This window comes from Dendronephthya gigantea, unplaced genomic scaffold (assembly GCF_004324835.1).
Source record: "Dendronephthya gigantea isolate DGI-Jeju-01 unplaced genomic scaffold, DenGig_1.0 000012F, whole genome shotgun sequence".
Classification (NCBI taxonomy): domain Eukaryota; kingdom Metazoa; phylum Cnidaria; class Anthozoa; order Malacalcyonacea; family Nephtheidae; genus Dendronephthya; species Dendronephthya gigantea.
The window spans coordinates 185001-205249 of record NW_021163022.1 but is presented as its reverse complement, the minus strand read 5'-3'; the positions used below and the strand labels follow the sequence as shown (position 1 = coordinate 205249).

The window sequence follows — 20249 nt, the reverse complement described above, 5'->3', positions numbered from 1 at the left end:
AGGTTAGGCTGAGGAACCCAAAAATGACGTGAATGCTTGCCTCTTCTCACACATTCGTTATTTAATTGCCGCCTTATTGGTAAGGCTTATTCTTTATCACGGGTGTTATTGAAAATCTTGGGAACTTACCCTCTTGGCTCTTGTCATTTGATACCTTTCCATCCATAAATGGACCAAATGACAGCGCATATTTTTTTGATGCATCATCTGATGGTTTATCGGCAGCATCGCGACGAACTCGTCGCGGACATGAAGTACTTCGGGAGCAGGTGGAGTTAGAATCATATCTGTAACAGACAACAAGATCGCAGTGGAGGTAGACGAACCGATGTTGGGACAGAAAGCGAAAAGCCTGGATACTGAAACGTTGTACAGAACTCATCCCGTATGAATAATGGCGGATCGTCTCATCTTTATCACAACTAAAGCAAAATAGAAAATACCTTTCAATCAAGAAACGGTTTCGCCATACAAAAATATGTAATGGGTCATATTAGGTTATCAATTCCCAAGTGTAGAAAAAATATTGATAATGCCTTCCAAATAAAAAATTGACCTTTATATCAATCTGAAAGCCCATGAAGTCAAATGTTTCTACTTACCCGTCCTCAATGAAGACATACTGTGGAGTATCATAAGGTCTATTCGTAGGTGTAGCTCTGCACGTCTCTGCGCGCACGACAAGATCTGAGTTGCTAGTGTTTACAGAATATTGAATATAAAGATTATCTGATAGAGATTTGAGAATTGGATAGTCTTTTGAAGTGTATGAATCACGATAATCACTTCTCCTGAAAACATTCATTGACAGAGAGAAATTGCCTTTTCCACCTGAAAAAAATGTTTTGCACGATACGTAAAAAAGGTAATCCACCACTTGCACTACCAAATAAAGAAAAAATAGGCAAATACGATGTATCATGTATGCTTATGACGACAACCCTAGGTCATAACAAAGGTTGAGTTTTTGAATACTTTTTTTCACTTATTCCGAAGCTAAAAGGTGAAAAAATGTGACTTTAAGAAAAACTTTATAATACATCGTTTGGTTCAGTTAGGCGAAATAACGTTATACTGTATGCATCATAGCGTGCACATCGAAATCTCAACAAGTGACACAATAAATTACATTGCCTAAATATATTATCATTGTTATATACTTACTTAGAACAACGAGCATTCTTTCTTTTGCTGGGGCAAAACTGAAAGATCCAACAGAACGTTTTCGAGGATATGAACAAGTCATGTTGGCTTTGAAGAGATAATTTCTTGTGATAACATCCGAGCCATTATAACTCTGTTCCAACTCAGAAAGAACGTTGCTAAAATAGAGGGTTTGATCGTCTTTTGTGAACACTGTTCCACAACCAGTAAGCGAGGTTTTTACAATGACATGAGTTGAGTTATAGCTTGCTTTACAATATCGACTTCGAAGATACAGATTATTGATGTTGACATGCTTTGGAAGATCTCCGCGGTCAAATACAGCTGTCATGTAATCATTGTCACAAAACACTTGGAAATGAGATGCTAAAATATAAAAATACCAATGAGGTGTTGAGATAATACCTTTTAACTATAAACATGCATTTCCCTTTATATAAATTGATTCAATTCTGCCGACATCACTTATCCCAACATTTATTTATTAATCATCATTCTTAAAATATTATAGTGACTGGAATATCATCACTACCATAATGATTATACTATCTTGGCAATCACTACAATAACTGCATTTATCACTAACTCATTTATATCGGCAAAAACTAACCGTTGCATGTTTGGGAAGACATCTTTTTAGCAAGACTTCCTAGTTGAGAAAAACTGTTCAAAGTGATAACATGTTGATCCACTGGATCTGATGCCATTTCTCTCAGTTCGTGCATGGATAAACTCTGTCCAATCCCCACACTAAATATTACAACACCAGAGTTCTTCAGTTGCCGAGAAGGTCCGCTGACCTGTCCTGTGTTACTATGGCCGTCCGTTAATATCACTAACACTTTTTTGAACTCTATAAAGAATAAACGAACGTTTTAGATTAACTAGAATATATTGTTAGACCCTACGTGATACAAATCTGGAAATGGATCATTGTAAAAACAACCGGATTTTGTGAATACAATTTCAAACCATTTCCATTCATTTTCATTCAAAATTTGGAACCTAAAAGTTTTCACTTGTGCATGTGGTGGTGACGAACTAACGGTCATACGTTCTTTAAAAGTGGTGTGACCTGGGGACTTGGGTCTCCTGATAAAAAAAAGTCCATATGGCGAGGTCAACATCGATATGAGACGCTTCAGTTCCATAAACTCGCTTTTTGCCTCCAATCAGCTAGACGGCATAATATTTAATTTCTTGAAAATTATCATTATATGACGAGCTCTCTCTGGAAATATCTATTTAGACATAGACGAACGGGCTTAAACGTTATTACGAGAGATGATTTTAGGAAAAAACCCACTTTTGAGTGCAAATTTTTCGACTTTTCATCAAATCATCATTTTGACTAAACTAGAAGGATTACAGCTATTCCCAACCCAGCTTCCTATGGATTTAGCTGATAAAAGATTAATTTTTTTATACTAACCTGGTCCTCTGGCTCCATATCCTGTCGTAAACATATAATTATATGCCATGTTCAAAGCAATGCTGGTGGCAGTTCCTCCGCCTGTATATTGAATTCTATCCACGGCATTATCGAACTGGCTTTTATCAGAAAAATATGTCGAAAAGGAAATATGAATGTTTCCAGAGCTTGCAAACGACATCACAGAAACGCGGGTCTCTTCTTGGCTAATTTTATAGAAGTTTGTGAGATCTTTGACAAATCGTTTCATTCGTTCAAAGTTGGTGCTACCAACACTGCCAGAGCTGTCCAGTATAAAACCAAGGTCCAACTTGTTTTGACATCGCGTGAAATTTCCTGAAGACACTGAAGAAATTAATAATATGTAAACTGAGATCTGCATGGTAGCCATTTTTAAATGTAATCTGTAATCTGATATCCGTCCCTGTACATACCTGTTGACGATGGTTGAACCGTAGCGCTGGTTTGGTTCACTATATATAATATTTATTTAATGATAGAAATAGTTGGTAGAGTAATCTTTCGTTAATTTCGTCACAGTAATCTTTAATATGAATACCTACCAGGTACACCACAGTTCCACGACGATTCATCACTTCCATCAGAGCAATCCCACCGACCATTACAAAGATAAGATCGATCAACACATTGGTAACCATTATTACATCTGAACTGCCAATACCGACATATAGTTTGTGATGCTATGAAAATAATAAAATTTATTCACGATCAATTTCCACTCTGAGACAGGAATCGAAAACAAAATATTACAAATGTTTTGAAATGAATTACCTTGTATACTTGAAGTGGAGAAATGATTTATATAGCTGGAGGTTCCTGCACACAGCAATGAAAGAACACTTTTCAGTTGTTCAATAAATAGATAATTAATTTTTTTTACCATTTTGAACTTATCAACCGTTTTAAGCTAAACGCCTTACGGACAACCGGCCTTTGCCATCTAAATCATAAATTATATCATATATGTGTTAATAATTTATTGAATTTGATAGGAGTAAAAATTTTTTTGCTCCAGTGTTGACTCTTCTCAACAACGCTTCTCCGTCTTTCCTAGCGTGTAAACGTTTTTGTTTCTGCGATAATTTTAATTCATGCAGGTGAAACATAAATTTCTCAGTGCCATCTTCATCATATATATCATATATTCTTACTTCCATTGACTCTACATTGACCAGTATCGAAAACAAAATATTACAAATATATTGATATGAATTACCTTGTATATTTAAGGTCGGGAAATGATTTATGGAGCTGGAGGTTCCTGCAGACAGCAATGAAAGAACACTTTTCAGTTGTTTAATAAATAGATAATTTTGTTTTCATTTTGAACTTATCCACCGTTTGAGCTAAACGCCTTTCCCCTGCCACCTTTATCATAAATTATATATTCTCACCTCCATTGACTCTACATCGAACACCAGCGTCTTCCCAGTGGCCACAGTCGTGAATTCCCCATCCTCGATGTCTGCACGTGAATAGAGTTGACTCATTTCCATTACAATCAACATCATCAAGCCAAATCTGTCCAGTTCCATCGCGAACATTACCACCCCAATAAGCAGCTTCTGCATCTTGAAAACCAAGCTGTCTGCAGACAACACGAGCATCGTCCATGTCCCAGCCATCATCACAAACTGTTCCCCATCTGCCGTTATAATAAACCTCCACTCGTCCTTCATTGTATGAACCATCAGCTATTCGAATGTCTGTAAAATTGGTAACAAACCTTTAGATTCTGATCGGCAAAGATTCACACAAGAAAAATTTTTCCACAAAAAACGTGTACTTCTCATCTTATACCTTTAGAGGCATCATATACGCTCGTTTTTGCTAAATGGACAAAAAACACATGAATTCCGTGTTAACTGACATAAATCTCATCTAATTTGTGATCTACTCGACTTTAGCCTTAAACCTAAATGATCGACATTCCTCGCTCTAGCTTTTCCCCCTCTCCTCTTCCGCCTCTAAATCCTCCCTCTCTCCTCCTGCCCCTCGTAGATGTTCTGTATTATTACGATGTTATCAATCAGATGTTCTGTATTATTACGATGTTATCAATCAGATGTTCTGTATTATCACGATGTTATTAATCAGATGATTCAGTATTATCACCATGATGTTATCAATCAGATGATTCAGTATTATAAAATGGTATAATATGAAAAGATATAATTATCTGATATCTGCGCTGTCCCTGTATCTCAGTAAAAGAGAAAATGTTTTCTTACCGTTCAAAACTGTTGACGAAGGTTGATTTAAAGCACTAGTTTGGATCACTATAAAATATTTAATAAAATCAACAGTTGGCACAGTAATCTTTCGTTAATTTTCGTTACAGTTAGACAATCATATGACTCAGTATTAACAGGTTTTATATTTTATATTTTATATTTTATAAGTTTACGAAATTAAAGAAATTTATTATATGGGAAATGAGGTATGCATTTAAACTAGAACCAAACAGAAAATGCACGTATTCGTATCAGTAACACGTTGTTCAGCTTTGGATGACCAAATACGATTAATTAGAAGTTTGTTATATGTTATATCACTATACTGTATACAGGATATATAAGGGTTGACGTATATGCTTTGATTCGGTATTAGTGAGCTTAAGCAAGTGACGTTTTTGACAACACGTACGTTAACCGGAAGTAAAGTTTCTGTTTTTCACCAATCACAATCCTTGACCCAGTCTTTTCACGTTACTCATGCCGTTTGTGTTGTCAAAAACGTCACATGCTTAAGCTCACTATTATAGTTTTACATACGGGAGGAATTAAATGTCATGCAGAGTTCCTTTCAGTATCAGTTGCATCATTTACTAGTAGCCTGTGGATTCAACGTTGTTTCTTTTTCCTCTTCATTTGTTTGATGTTTCGCCAACGGACAACATTATAGAAAGCGGAGGTTATGAAACCCAGGTACGAGGTTTGACATGCATCAAGCCGGGCAGGTTGTTATTACGAGGGCCGAATAGCGCCGGCTATCCTCTGAATAGCAAGGAATAGTCATTTATCATAACTCATAACAGATATATGGCAGGATAAATAAATTAACTCTTCTTCCGACATGGTTAGAGCAAGTACATATGCCAATCATTGTCAAAAAGTTCATAAACAGCGCCCCAGAACTTTTGCAATACATGGAAATCATTCAGCATGTATGGCACAAATTTCATTCTAAAGCCGTGGCTTGTCGAACACGTGACTTGCTCAAAACTTAGCGACGAAGAACAGTGTATATATATTGTTTTACCGCATATTGCACTCACGAAGATTACCAACACACGAAGAAAGCATGTTTTGGGCTGTGATTTTGATTGCATTTTTCGGCTTGCGATTGGTGAAATGACTTTCTCCGATATTTCTCGGTCTATGGGGATCACACACACTATCGTTGTGCGATTGTGGAGTCAATTGCTCCAAGATGATCACGAGGTCCTAATTTTACCACAGACCTCACGTTTGTCTTTACAGAACCCGGCGTTAGTCAGCCAATTAATTCCGACTCACATGACTATATTTTTGCTTATGAGTATACGTACTGACCATGCAAGATCAGTGTTTCAAGAAATATTTTCCAGGTCTTTATACTTCCCAGGGCCCAAATCAGAGTTTATGCTTTGCAGGGAAGACTAGAAATTCGCACTAGTATATGTTCTAGCCGACTCAGGATCCAGCTCAAAATCCGCGCGGTAAAGTAGCAATATATGTCTTGGGCAGATTAGGACCCAGCTGAGAATCATATAGTGTCCATGAAACAAGGTATGGACCGTATGGTTAAAAAGGTGCTCAACAAATATATGGCAGGATGAATAAATTAACTCTTCTTCCACATGATTAGAGCAAGTACATAACAAATATTGACCTTATTCTGCATTCCTAACCCTTACAAACATGTTTGTGCATGAAACGTCAATGTATGGGAGATTAATTAATAAGTTCATGGAACGGCGAGTGTGTTCCAAGAAAACAGTACAGGGAATGACGTGTCAGTTTCTTTCAGTTTTACTTTGGACAAGGACGTACACGGCTTTTTTCAAAAAATTTATTTTAGTTGGAAAATTCATAATATATAACAACTTCAAGATTGTATTCAATCTGTCAAGAATGCTTGATTATTACGACGCACCTAGTCAAACTTTATCACTCGCGTTCATATTCATACGTCGTGTGTATAGGCAAAAAATGGTATTTGTTTCACTTTCCACATCTAACTAACAATGCCACCAACTCTGCATACTATAGCTATTTTCCGACAAATACATAATCTAGTATAGGCTATAACTTTAGCCTTGCCTCAAAGTCCCTCCTCTGCATGGGTATGTCTCTGGTTTAGGAACATTCAAAATTCCAAAAATTTCAAAATTTCGATCTAAAGACCTTCGTCAGGATATCGCTTTACTCAGCAAATTTTTCACAAATTATAAGCCATGTATGCCATCTGTTATTAAATTGATGTCGCATTAGGAAACGCTGTCGTGTAAAAACAATAAGATTAGCGTTTAGGATGACAAATATATCGAAAGTCGCTGCTTCAACTGAATTTTTACTTCCACAATATCGTCTGGTTGACAAACTCGTGACAAATATGAATGGATATTTTCAGATATGAATGCGTTTGAAATTAAACTATTAGCTTTGTACCAAACGTAATTTTTTGAGAATATAAAACATCAATCTATTTTTATACTTCTGCATGTAAACGGACGATGATTTACATGCAAACAGCTTGGACAATATTAGGATATAAACTAAACACAAAACTAAAACAAATACTTACAAACGGGTGTTGCTTGGAAAGAAGGCGAGGGTTGTATATGCCAAGCCACTGCTTGCGAAACGCACAGCACTAGTGCGCAAAATAGAATAAATCGCATTTTTCACAGTCCACGAGGTAGGTCTTCTTTGGATATTTTTGTGCGCAACAATGACCGTCTCAGTCGTCTCTGGGTTTTATATCTTATGTAATGCGATCTTTTTCTACTTAATGAAGACTCTACTTAAATTTTTAAGTTTGCAAAAAACGAGATTAGCTGAAGTTGTCCGCACTAGCCTATCACAAACAGAGTTGGGAAAGAAAATATGCGGAACACTAATTACCATGAACGTAATTTCGGTTAGTGCATGTTTATTCGTGTTTTTCTTCTGATTTGAAGTCTGAAACACTGAATAGTGAGTATCCTCGCGGTATATAGACGTATTTCTCAAAAAAGGCAATCCAATTCACGCGCTATAGCTATAGTGTGCGTGAATTAGTCTACAAACGTGCTTTTTTTAATTTATAAAAGAACATGCAGTTTTCACTTTTCAAGTCATCGAATGTCATGTGCTTCTAAAATATGCGGAAAATAAGGAAATGCGAGCGTGTTAATACCTGTGGAAATCACATTTGTTTAATTGAGAGAATTAAGAAGACTTTTAATATGTGGTCTGTTTAGAACTTTAGTCTTTATAGTTGCAATATACAGGAGAATAGAAAACATTTCCCCGAATATTAAGGGTTGAAGGCCTTTTAAATCAACGCGAATCAATTACTATATTTAGGGGCTGATTACATGGTGTTTTCTGGAAAAAACAAGAAAATGTCAACTTTTATTGCTTTTTAAATTATGTACTGAGGACTGCGAAGTTTTCTTAAAATGCCGTAGTCAGATAAGCGATGGCTACCCTCTGGCTACCCTATTCGTCAATACAAAGTATCACGAATATCACGTTAATGTGACGAATCTCGTAGCGGTAGCGGGAGCCGTAGTCAAATCTAAAGCTCTCTAATGTGCATGCAGCTAACATTTAGGAAGTAATTAATACAAATTTGCATAAAAAGGTTTAAAAACAATCGGCAAACACGAAAACAAAGTTACGTTCACCATATAAAATCTGTCAGTGTCAGTGTTGTTTGTAAGTTGTAACTCAAACAAGAATGTAGTCAGATAGACTTTTATACACTTAAAACTTTTATACATTTAACGGTTCTCTAGCTCTAAAATGGTAAGGTTATCTATGTTTTTTACAGGAGGCCAATTTTCCGAAGGGGGTGCCAAATTTCCTAGGACATTTGGCCCGGGAGCCATATTTCCTAGAACTGAAATTTGGCCCGAGGGGGCCAAATTTCCTGTGACACCGGGCTGAGTTTCAGCCCAGCAAACCGGGGCCAAAGTATCTTTCAATTACATGGCAAGTTTCAGCCCGGGCTGTGTTATGACACGCCAGAATTATTTTAAGACCAGGGTTGAAATTTCAGCCCCGGCTGAGCTTGTAAAGGCTGGTAGTAGACCTATTTCGATTCTTTGAGCGCTTTAAAATCCTGAATGACAATAACATGACCTTTAAGGGACTATGACTGCACATAAAAATGAAATGAACAAACGAAAAAGCATTGTGAAGGCGAATTTTCTGTCCGGGTTTAAGTTTATTTACGATTACATGACAACATGCACTAAGTTTCAGCCCGTGTTATTTAATCGCGTGTGCGATTTTGTCAGGATTTTATAACAACCCCAGGCTGAAGTTTCAGCCCGGCTAGCCGACACTCCATGTAATCAGCCCCTTATTTATTTAAGAAATAGAAAACATTTTCCGTGTTTCTATATAGTTATAGAAACACGCGTGGGAGTTTGGGAGAACGAGGAATAATCAGTGGGAAAACGAGCCTGCAGGGCGAGTTTTTCCACGTTATTTCGAGTTCTCCCAAACTCCCACAAGTGTTTCTATAACTGTATAGAAACACAGGAAAAAATGTTTTCTATTTCTTTTATAATATAACTCAATAAAAAGATTTTGTACAAATATTATGATTCGATTCAATTACAAATTCTCATTACATCGCTTCGCTTGTCAAGTTCGGCGGGAAAATTCCCGTGTTTCTATACAGTTATAGAAACACGCTTCTCGACCAATCAGCACGTGCGTACTATAAATGTTATATTATAAATGTGATATGTTACACAGAATTAAAACGTCATCATGCACCGACAGTATTTAATGAAATAACCAACTTCTAATACATAATGGTTATCTATGAAACAGAGAAATAGAAACGTATAATACGGTGAAAACTACATTTATGCCGGAATTACTAAAAATATGACCTTGACTTTGATTTGACCATATATATACCACAATTCCACGTCAATTCGTCACTGCCATCAGAGCAATCACTAACGTCATTACACGCCGAACTGAACGGAACACATCCGCTTGCAAACTGAGAGTTGAGATGATGAAGCTGCAGCTGTGTATATTGAGAGAAAATGAAGTGTATTATGCCACATATACTCTCTATCGTGAACATGCATGGCATAAAATATATAATTAGATATCAGTGGTGTTCCTGCATGCATCTCAGTAAAAGAACAAGTGCAGCTTTCTTACCGTTCAAAACTGTTGACGAAGGTTGAATGAATGCACTGGTTTGGATAACTATAAAATATTTAATAAGAGCAACAGTTTTAATTTTAGTTACAGTTAATACAGTTTATCTTTAATATAAATACATACCACAGTTCCACGACCGTTCATCACTTCCATCAGAGCAATCGTTATGCCCATCACACAACCGACTGGACGTAACACATCCGTGGCCATTATTGCATCTGAAGTCTCCGTATGGGCAAAATTGGTATGATGAAACTGGTGTGTATATTGAGAGAAAATGAAGTGTATTATGGCACATAATCTTTATCGTGCATGCATGGTATAAAAGATGTATATTTAGGATATCTAGCGCTGTTCCTGCATCTCAGTTAAAGAAGAAATGTTTTCGTACCGATGCTTCCCAAATGTTGCTTCGCCAAATCTAATATTTCAGTAATAAAAGCAACAGTTTTAATATCAGTTATATAGCAGTTAATATACATTTAATCTTTATGAATGCATACCACAGAACCACGGCAATTCATCACTACCATCAGAGCAATCTCTAACGCCATCACACACCGAACTGAACGGAAAACATCCGTAGCCAGTACCGCATTTGAAGTTTCCGTGTGGGCAATCTGAGACGTACACCGCTTTGGATGATGAAGCCGCTGTGTATATTGAGAGAAAATGAAGCGTATTATGTCACATATGCTATATACTACTAATAATAATAATAAAAACTGAATTACACGGTATAAACTACAAAATAAGACAATATGTATATAGCAACTAACTATTATTTAAAGGTAATAAAACTTCTACAACGATCAGTACGTGTTTGCGAAAATCTTAGGAACATTGTCAAATCTTAAGTTAGCTATAATTGTGATTACTAGGAATATTAAAATAATTGCTGAAAATTTGTTCAAGTGGATTATTACGTGACTGAGTTCGTATTCGTTTAGCGAATTTTTTACAGTGATTAGATCTTCTAATATGTAAATGTTCTAAGTCTGCATAATAACTTCAAGGCGTCTTCATAGGACAAAAGGGGTGAATATTATCCGTAAGACCTGCTTCTGGATGGACTCTACCATATTAGAAAGGCCGTGAGACAAATTTGACCAACGGCCATTTTTCGGCGAACTCGACCATGGAAGAATACGCCATTTTCCAGCAAATATGACCATGGTCGTATTTGCCATTTTCCGACGAATATGACCATGGTCGTATTTGCCATTTTCCGGCGGACTCGACCATGGTCTAATACGCCATTTTCCGGCGAACTCGACCAAGGGCCCCAGAAAAAAGTTTTGCCCCGGGCCCTACAATTTCTCTCGGCGGCCTGCGGACAGCAGCTTTAATTTCCTTCCACCATCTTCCAGGGTTTGCATTTTTAAGCTTATAAACCGAGTGGTGGTAGAATTTAGCACATGCTGTTTTAATGTCCCATTGAACTTTATTACGCCAGAATTTGTAGGCTTGCATGGGATGATTTACCATACTTATGTAAGGCACGTTGGCGTTTGTTTATTTAAATTTTCAAGGCAGATGACATCCAGGGTCTATCACATTTCCTGACTATATATAAGTAGGATATCTAGCGCTGTCGTCTCTGCATCTCAGTTAAATAAGAAATGTTTTCTTACCGCGGTACGAACTTCCCAAAGGTTGGTTCGCAAAATCTAATATGTCAGTAATATAGCGGTTATACATTTTATCTTTATTAATGCTTACCACAGTTCAACGACCATTCGTCACTACCATCAGAGCAATCGTCATACCCATCACACAACCAACTGGACGGAACACATTCGTGACCATTATGGCATCTGAATTCTCCGTAATGGCAAACTGAGAGTTGAGATGATGAAGCTGGTGTGTATATTGAGAGAAAATGAAGTGTATTATGCCACTTATACTCTCTATCGTTTACATGCATGGCATAAAAGATATATAAACTAGAATATATTATTGTCAATAGAATATAATATAAGTAAAAGTTCCCCAACCATCAATTTTACCTTATTAACCATTCAAAATTCAAAAAATCTCGACTTTTTAAACTAAGAGCCTTCGTCGGGACATATGGTATAAATAGTATGGTTAAACTTTATTTGAACACCCTGGTTTTGATCAGCTAATGTACTGCGTGCTTTGAATGAGGGGCGTCGCACAAGTTAAACTATATATGTAGAAGTTTACTTTAAAATACACTAAAATACAAGAGAAGAAAGAGTTTTATTTAAAGAGAAGAAAGAATTCGAAATATTTAGAATCGTCAGAGAGACTATCATGCCTGGCCCTCACTGTATATCGAAAACCTTTCTTACGAAAATCACTATTAGGTTTAAGTATAAGCAAGATCTGTAGCTACCTTCGCTACCACACGCAAATCAATTAGTGTGCATTAGTGTGAATTTTGCAATTTTCAATTTGTTTTTTTAACTTTACTAATAAGATCTCATGGTTATATCCAAGAAAAAAATTCCATTTATTTTGCCTTTCAATATTACATGGTCGTACGCCTGGTCGAAATCCTGATTGAAATTTTGATATTGATTTTCACTCAAATATCTATAAATCTGGATAAACACTTTTCTTTCAAAAACTTCCCTAAAAAAAGGGAAAATTGAAACATGGCGGTAATTTTCAAACTTTTCCCGGTGTTCTGATTTATAGATTGGGGGTACTCTAGGGCCTCTATAGGCCCTGTCCTAATCGCAAAGATTCAAATATTATTTCAAAATACAACTATACTAGCCTTGGTAAGTGTAGTTTATGACTTTGCCCAGAGATCCTGTCATATAGCTGGTGATTTAACATAATCATATATCTGATGATTAAACGCAACAAGATTAACGTTCAGTAGGATGACAAAATATAACGGAAACGAAAGTCCAGGTATGTCTAAACACATTTGTTTTGTACCTCACGTATTTTTTATATTAAAACTTATTTCAAAGTAAACAGACGATGATTGGACAATATTATGGGATGTAAATTCACTAAACATAAAACTTGGTACTTGGTACTAAACATAAAACTTACAAAGTACTTGGAAAGAAGGCGAGGGTTGTATATGCCAAGCCATTGCTTGCGAAACGCACAGCACCAGTCCGCAAAATAGAATAAGTCGCATTTTTCACAGTTCACGAGGTAGGTCTTCTTTTGATTTTTTGTTCACAACACGCAATGACTGTCTCAGTCGTCTCTGGGTTTTATATCTTATGTAATGCGGTTTTTTTCTACAATATGAAGACTCTACTTGAATTTTTAAGCTTACATGCGTTTAAGAAAAAACGAGATTAGCTGAAGTCGTCTCCATGTAGCGTATTACAAACAGTGTCGGGGGAGGAAATGCGGAACACCACTTACCATGTACGTAATTTTCGTTTTGTGTTTATTTACAAAATCACGTATAACTGCATGTTACTGCTGATTTGAAGTGAAAACACTGAACATCCTCACGTATTTTTGCGAAAAAAAGGCAATACCACTTCACGAGCTATACCTGGTGTGTGTGAGTTAAAGAAAGCAAAGCATTTTCTCCTAATATCATAATACTAAATGAATCAATAATATGGATTTAGACACCTTTGATCATTTGTAAAACAAGTTCATTCTAATGTTACACTCTACAAATTGTATTTAACTTGTATAAAAACAGTTAAAAAAACCCAGAAATTAAGAAAAACCTAAATTATCCATTGTCACAGGTTTCTTGTTCTCGGCAGCTAACTGGTGCACTGGTGCACGAGGCACCACCTAACAGCTTCTAACAGCTTAGTTCCTAGGCCCCATTCCGCGGGTTTTAAAAATCCGTGACGTCACCGAATGAAACACGCACTGAGAGGCCTAGCACAAAATGTTTTCTGAAGTTAACGGCTCATAATCGCCCATTTAATGTTGTCTTTTATTAAGAATTGACTGTAACAAGTAAATGTTTGCAATTTACAACACGAACTGTTATAAAGAAGGCGTGAATGAATAATTGAAATTGACAGATTGAAGTTTATTATATAATCATAAACATGCACGTACGGACTCGAGTTTACTCAATAGTCGATAGCATTGACAGCGAATGACATTGCAACGTTTGTATGAAGTCTTGGCAGTATAATTAATTTCCCGTAGCTTATTTCAAGCAAAATATTTGACTAGCGACGCTGAACAAGATCAGATAACCGCGTCGTAGATCGTAAACTAACCTCAATACGGAAAGTGGGAACAAAAACTTTTGTGTCTGTGTAGGTTTGTGTTTGTCTAGGCCTCTCAGTTCCCGTCTCGACAATTTTTGTAATCTCAACATTTTGTGCTAGGCCTCTCAGCGTGGGCAGCTCTGCATAATTAACAACGCGCATTTACAAGGCCTGGGACAAGGCTGTGGATGCACGGCGACGAGATCGTTTAATCATAAAGAACAAAACACAAATAAGAACCAGACTGAGACACCCAAATCCAACTACAAAACCAATCAATGTAGTGCTGGATACTTGAATTTTAAAGCTTACATGGCTTTAAAAAAAACGAGATTAGCTGAAGTTGTCTCCATGTAGCCTATCACAAACAGAGTTGGGGGAGGAAATGCGGAACAGTAGTTACTATGTACGTAATTTTGGTTTAGTGTTTATTTACAAAATCACGTATAACTGCATTTTACTGCTGATTTGAAATCCAAAACACTGAACATCCTCACGTATTTCTTGAAAAAAGGCAATACCACTTCAAGAGCTATAGCTGGTGTTGGTGAGCTACTCTACAAACGAGCGTGTTATTTTGATATTATAAAAGAACAGTGTTTAAGCCATCGAAATGATCGTCATATTTCTTTTAAAATATATGGGGGGAAATAAGGAAATACGAGAAAATATATAGGGGGAAATAAGGAAATACGAAATAAGAAAATCCCTGTAGAAATCACATTTGTTAAATTCGGGGAATTAAGAAAACAAACTTTATGTAGGCAGTTTAGGTATATTTAGAAAATTTCGCTCCAACAAGTTCGTTTTCACAGGCTGATTAACCCGGTCGATTAACCTGGTCGTGTATATATTTGTATACAATTTTTATCCTTTGGACTGTGGCAGAATGATTTTGAGAAAAAATAAAGTGAAAAGGGTTGGCATTAACGTAGTGAAGAAGTTATACTTTTTGTTATGCCTAAACTAAGAACCAGGGTGTCTTTATTCTTCCAGTGTAGCACAAGACTATTATACGTAGTTCTGTTTATAATTAAATCCTTTTCTAAGAATTTTCTTTAGTCTTTAGAAAACAATAACCAATAATTAATGTTATTATTATTCAGGTGTTTTGAATTGGAAATTAGTCCGTGTAATTTATTCTGAATTACCCTGAATCCGCCACTGATTAAATGAATCAAGCTACCACATATACCCCATAACGATACTTTATTTTACTATTTCCCAACATTCAATCATGATATAATAAAAAATAGTTAATCAAATATAGATACGTTTGCATTCTACGTGAGGAAATAGCCTCGCTGAAAATGACTGGCAAGAAAATATATTTTACCAATTCTTTCCAATTTGAACTTTCCTGAAGAAAGCAACACATTTTCCCTCATATCATACTACTAAATGAATCAATAATATGGATTTAGACACGTTTGATCATTTGGAAGACAAAACAAGTTGATTTAAATGCTACACTCTACAAATTATGTTAAGCTCGTATACAAACAGTTTAAAAAGAAAACAGAAATTAAGAAAAACCCAAATTCTGCATTGCCATAGGTTTCTTGTTCTCGGCCCCAGTCTGCGGTTGATCAGTGGATGCACGGCGACGAGATCGTTTAATCATAAAGAACAAAGCACCAATAAGAACCAGACTGAGACACCCAAACCCAACTACGGAACCAATCAATGTAGCGCTCACACCAGATTGACCTTAAAATTTGTTTACTTAATTAGAATCTTCTGCCCATGCGCACAGCGGGAAGAAAATGATCTGATAAAAACTAAACTTGTGTATGACTTAATAACAAGGTCATACCCTAGAAGATCGCTTTCAAATACGTCACAACTACATAAGGTTAGGCTGAGGAACCCAAGAATAACGTGAATACTCACACATTCTTTATGTAACTGCCGCGTTGTCAGAAAGGTCTATTTTTTATCCCGAGTGTTATTAACCTATTAACAATCTTGGAAGTAAGAAACTTACCCTTTTGGCTCTTGTCAGTTGATTTCTTTCGATGCATCAATGGTCCAAATGACAGCGCATACTTTCTCGATGCATCATCTGATGGTTTATCGGCAGCATCGCGACGAACTCGTCGCGGACATGAAGTACTTCGGGAGCAGGTAGAGTTAGAATCATATCTGTAACAGACAACAAGATCGCAGTGGAGGTAGACGAACCGATGTTGTGACAGAAAGCGAAAAGCCTGGATACTGAAACGTTGTACAGAACTCATCCCGTATGAATAATGGCGGATTGTCTCATCTTTATCACAGCTAAACGCAGAAAAGAAAATACATTCCGATCAAGAGTCCTTCACCTGCATTGAAATACATGTACACTGATAATATTTCCAAGTCTATATAGAATATTGTTATGTAAAACAATAAAATCATTGACTTTTTTATCAGTCTGAAACCCTGCATAGATGTTTTTACTTACCCGTCATCAATGAAGACATACTGTGGAGTATCATAAGGTCTGTTCGTAGGTGTAGCTCTACACGTCTCTGCGCGCACGACAAGATCTGAGTTGCTCGTGTTTACAGAATATTGAATATAAAGATTATCTGACAATGATTTGAGAACTGGATAGTCTTGTGAAGTATACGAATCACGATAATTCCAACTCGTGAAAACATCCATTGACAAAGAGAAATTGCCTTTTCCACCTTGAAAATTTTTTATTATTAAGTTATTGTAGGTAAAGTGCTGAAATGAACACATGCAAGCAATAAGTTGCCCGTTAAAACTAGAAAAGAGCTTCCAAGAAAGCGTAAAAGTTACTGAATACTTTTTGTTACCAAAAAAGGAAGAACTACTCATTTTAATACTTTTTACACATAAGTTTCTGCGAAGAAGATTGAAGATTGAAGGCCGAAGAATGATATTTCGGAGAGACGTGCGTAATTAAAAAAAGAAAAAATAAAGTAGCCAATAACGTAACTATTGTTTTGAAGTTTTGAAGTAGCAATTGAAATGCGGCACCATGGACTAGCATTAGGGATTAGAGCCTGTAAATGTGACAGCTATACTTATAGCTATACTTACTTAGAACAACAAGCGTTCTTTCTTTTGCTGGGGCAAAACTGAAAGATCCAACAGTACGTTTTCGAGGATATGAACACGTCATGTTGGCTTTGAAGAGATAATTTCTTGTGATAACACCAGAACCACTATAACTCTGTTCCACCTCAGAAAGAGCGTTGCTAAAATAGAGGGTTTGATCGTCTTTTGTGAACACTGTTCCACAACCAGTAAGCTGAGTTTTTACAATGACATGAGTTGAGTTCGAGCTGGCTTTACAATATCGACTTCGACTTCGAAGATACAGATTGTCGATGTTGACATTTTTTGGAAGATCTCCGCGATCAAATACAGCTGTCATGTAGTCTTTGTCACAAAACACTTGGAAATGAGATGCTGGAAAAACAAAAATATAATCAACAGTGTTGTTGTCGTTGATAACATAATCACTACCATTCTCATTGGCATCCGGCAGATATAATTCTGTCGTGCACCATCACTACCATAATCATCCCTATAACCACTGTAATTATTACCATAACTCAATATCATTGCTACTATTAATACACATGTCAGCATTAATCTCACCGTTGCATGTCTGTGAAGACATCTTTCCTGCAAGACTTTCTAGTTGGGAAAAACTGTTCAAAGTGATAACATGTTGATCCACTGGATCTGATGCCATTTCTCTCAGTTCGCGCATGGATAAACTCTGTCCAATCCCCACACTGAATATTACAACCCCATAGTTCTTCAGTTGCCGAGAAGGCCCGCTGACCTGCCCTGTGTTACTATACCCGTCTGTCAAGATTACCAATACCTTTTTAAACTCTAAAAATTAACAGAGTTCTTTTTAGGTCGAAGGTTCAACTAACATGCACAACCATGCAAGCGTTATGTAAATAACTTTGTCTGGAGAGTAAGGCCTGATTCAAACTAGTCCTAAGAATCAGAGATCAATTGTTTTACTTTCTGACAGACAAAGGATTTTGCGCCCAGTGACCTCAGACAAAAGGAGTCCCAAATGCTTTATTAATAGAGCAAGTGTATAGTGGGCTTTATAAATTACTAATCACTAGTAACACTATCATACCATCATACAAAAATTTTCTTTTGTTACCTGCACAAATTTCGCTGCCATCCGATATATAGCGCCTTCAATCATGGAGGTTATGTGACACGATTTGAAATTTGAAATTTGATTCTTACCTGGTCTTCTGGCTCCATATCCTGACGTAAACATATAACTATATGCCATGTTCAAAGCAATGCTGGTGGCAGTTCCTCCGCCTGTATATTGAATATTATCCACGGCAGTATCGAACTGGCTTTTGTCAGAAAAATATGTCGAAAACCGAATATGAATGTTTGCAGAGCTCGCATACGACATCACAGAAACCCGGGTCTCTTCTTGGCTAATTGTATAGAAGTTTGTCAGATCTTTGACAAATCGTTTCATTCGTTCAAAGTTTGTGCTCCCAACACTACCAGAATTGTCCAGTATAAAACCAAGATCCAACTTTTTTTGACATCGCGTAAAATTTCCTGCAAGCAAAAATCAGCTAGACCTTATAAAAATTCAATCCTCGCGAAACTAGACCACTCCGTAAAAAAGTAAAAAGCGATCCCCGTTTTTTGGGGGGAATCTTTTGGCTTGCAGTCATATTGCTTGCCGGACTTCCATTTCGCTTCGGATCCGGCGTAAACGGACCAGGGTATTTTAAGACCCATGGATAAAAGAAAAATTAATATTCTCAAATCTTTTTTAATCAATAACTGATTCTAGAAGAATAATTGAAGATATAAATATCCCTGTCATCGTATATTCTTACCGATACTTCCATTGTTTTTGCATCGAACACCAGCGTCTTCACTGTGGCTACAACTGTGACGACCCCAACCTCGATGTCTGCATGAAAATAGCGACGACTCAGAACCTCTACAATCAACATTATCGAGCCAAATCTGTCCAGTTCCATCGCGAACATTATGACCCTGATAAGCAGCTTCTGCATCTTGAAAACCAAGCTGTCTGCAGACAACACGTGCATCGTTCATGTCCCAATAATCATCACAAACTGTTCCCCATCTGCCGTTATAATAAACCTCCACTCGTCCTTCATTGTATGAACCATCAGCAATTCTTACGTCTAAAAGTCAAACCCGAATTTGAACGATAAACGACAAAGGCACGATCTGAGAAAAAAGGAAGCAAAAGGTGCCCAGGGAAAAAGATCCCCAAAATTGTTTTTTGATCCAGGATGGAAAATATTTTGTTACGTCAGTAATGTAACGTTTAGCTTATCATTCGACCAAAATGAACAACAGCACTGGAACCGGTTGTATAAAAAGGTAGTTAACTTTTAACTATAGTTAGTGGCAGATTTGGAGTTAACTCTTTAACAATTTACAGCAATTTAACTATTTAAAATGCAATTAAGACTTTTGGAGTATATATAATTTGAAAACCCAAAGTGAAAATAACAAACTTCTTGAATGACAGTTATCTTCATCACTTCCATCGTAACAATCATAACGACCGTTACAGTAAGAGTATGAATTAATACACTGGTAGCCATTTCTACATCGGTATTCATTGTAGTTACAGTGTATAATAGAAGACGTCATCGAATATTGTCCTATATGTAAAGGTAAAAAATATTTAAAAAATTTTCCTCTCTATTTATGAGAATTTTTATGAGAAGTTGAAGGAGGGAAGCATGTTAAATTTTTCAGTAAAAGTTTTGAAATGTAAAATTTTGGGCATCTCAGTGACTGTTCTTATCTAACTAACGTCAAAACTAAATATTAAAATGAAAGCAAGGTTTGAGGTGTTACGACAACATAACAGTTACCGCGTTCCTATACGTTCTATACTTTGGAAATTAACATCTTTAATTGGCATGCGGAACTCATGCAATTTGAGCTATCTATTATACAGCTATAGCAAAGAAAAAACGCTTGCAGAAGCATCCTGCCAGTCCCCCCCCCTCCTACGGGTTTGTGGTTAATGACATCACGATATAAGAGGAA

General features: G+C 36.6%; 2 protein-coding genes across 2 annotated transcripts in view; both read right to left on the bottom strand.

The window, feature by feature from the left end:
* LOC114519003 (deleted in malignant brain tumors 1 protein-like) overlaps positions 1-20249 on the bottom strand; it is a 44866-nt gene that overhangs the window by 1015 nt on the left and 23602 nt on the right. The window contains exons 20-26 of the mRNA XM_028539060.1: positions 19706-19855; positions 19049-19366; positions 2597-2932; positions 1775-2017; positions 1165-1530; positions 603-831; positions 130-422 (exon numbers count right to left, since the gene is read on the bottom strand). Of these exons, the coding sequence (XP_028394861.1) occupies positions 130-422; positions 603-831; positions 1165-1530; positions 1775-2017; positions 2597-2932; positions 19049-19366; positions 19706-19855 (1935 nt within the window). The remainder of the gene's footprint in view (positions 1-129; positions 423-602; positions 832-1164; positions 1531-1774; positions 2018-2596; positions 2933-19048; positions 19367-19705; positions 19856-20249) is intronic.
* LOC114519065 (ZP domain-containing protein-like) lies at positions 15239-18041 on the bottom strand. The gene is made up of 5 exons (XM_028539119.1): positions 17805-18041; positions 17241-17612; positions 16633-16861; positions 16174-16466; positions 15239-15896 (listed from the first exon to the last, which is right to left on the bottom strand). The coding sequence occupies exons 1-5, from the start codon at positions 17917-17919 to the stop codon at positions 15712-15714; spliced, it is 1194 nt and encodes a 397-aa protein (XP_028394920.1). The 5' UTR covers positions 17920-18041; the 3' UTR covers positions 15239-15711.

Bases quoted from the DNA above. Each gene is read 5' to 3' on its own strand.
- LOC114519065 (XM_028539119.1), bottom strand. From the start codon at position 17,919: ATGCGCGAACTGAGAGAAATGGCATCAGATCCAGTGGATCAACATGTT. The intron at 16,862-17,240 runs GTAAGTATAGCT...AAAATTTTCAAG, and splicing joins AAGAACGCTTGTTGTTCTAA to GTGGAAAAGGCAATTTCTCT. The intron at 15,897-16,173 runs GTAAGTTTCTTA...ACAAATTTTAAG, and splicing joins AACTGACAAGAGCCAAAAGG to GTCAATCTGGTGTGAGCGCT.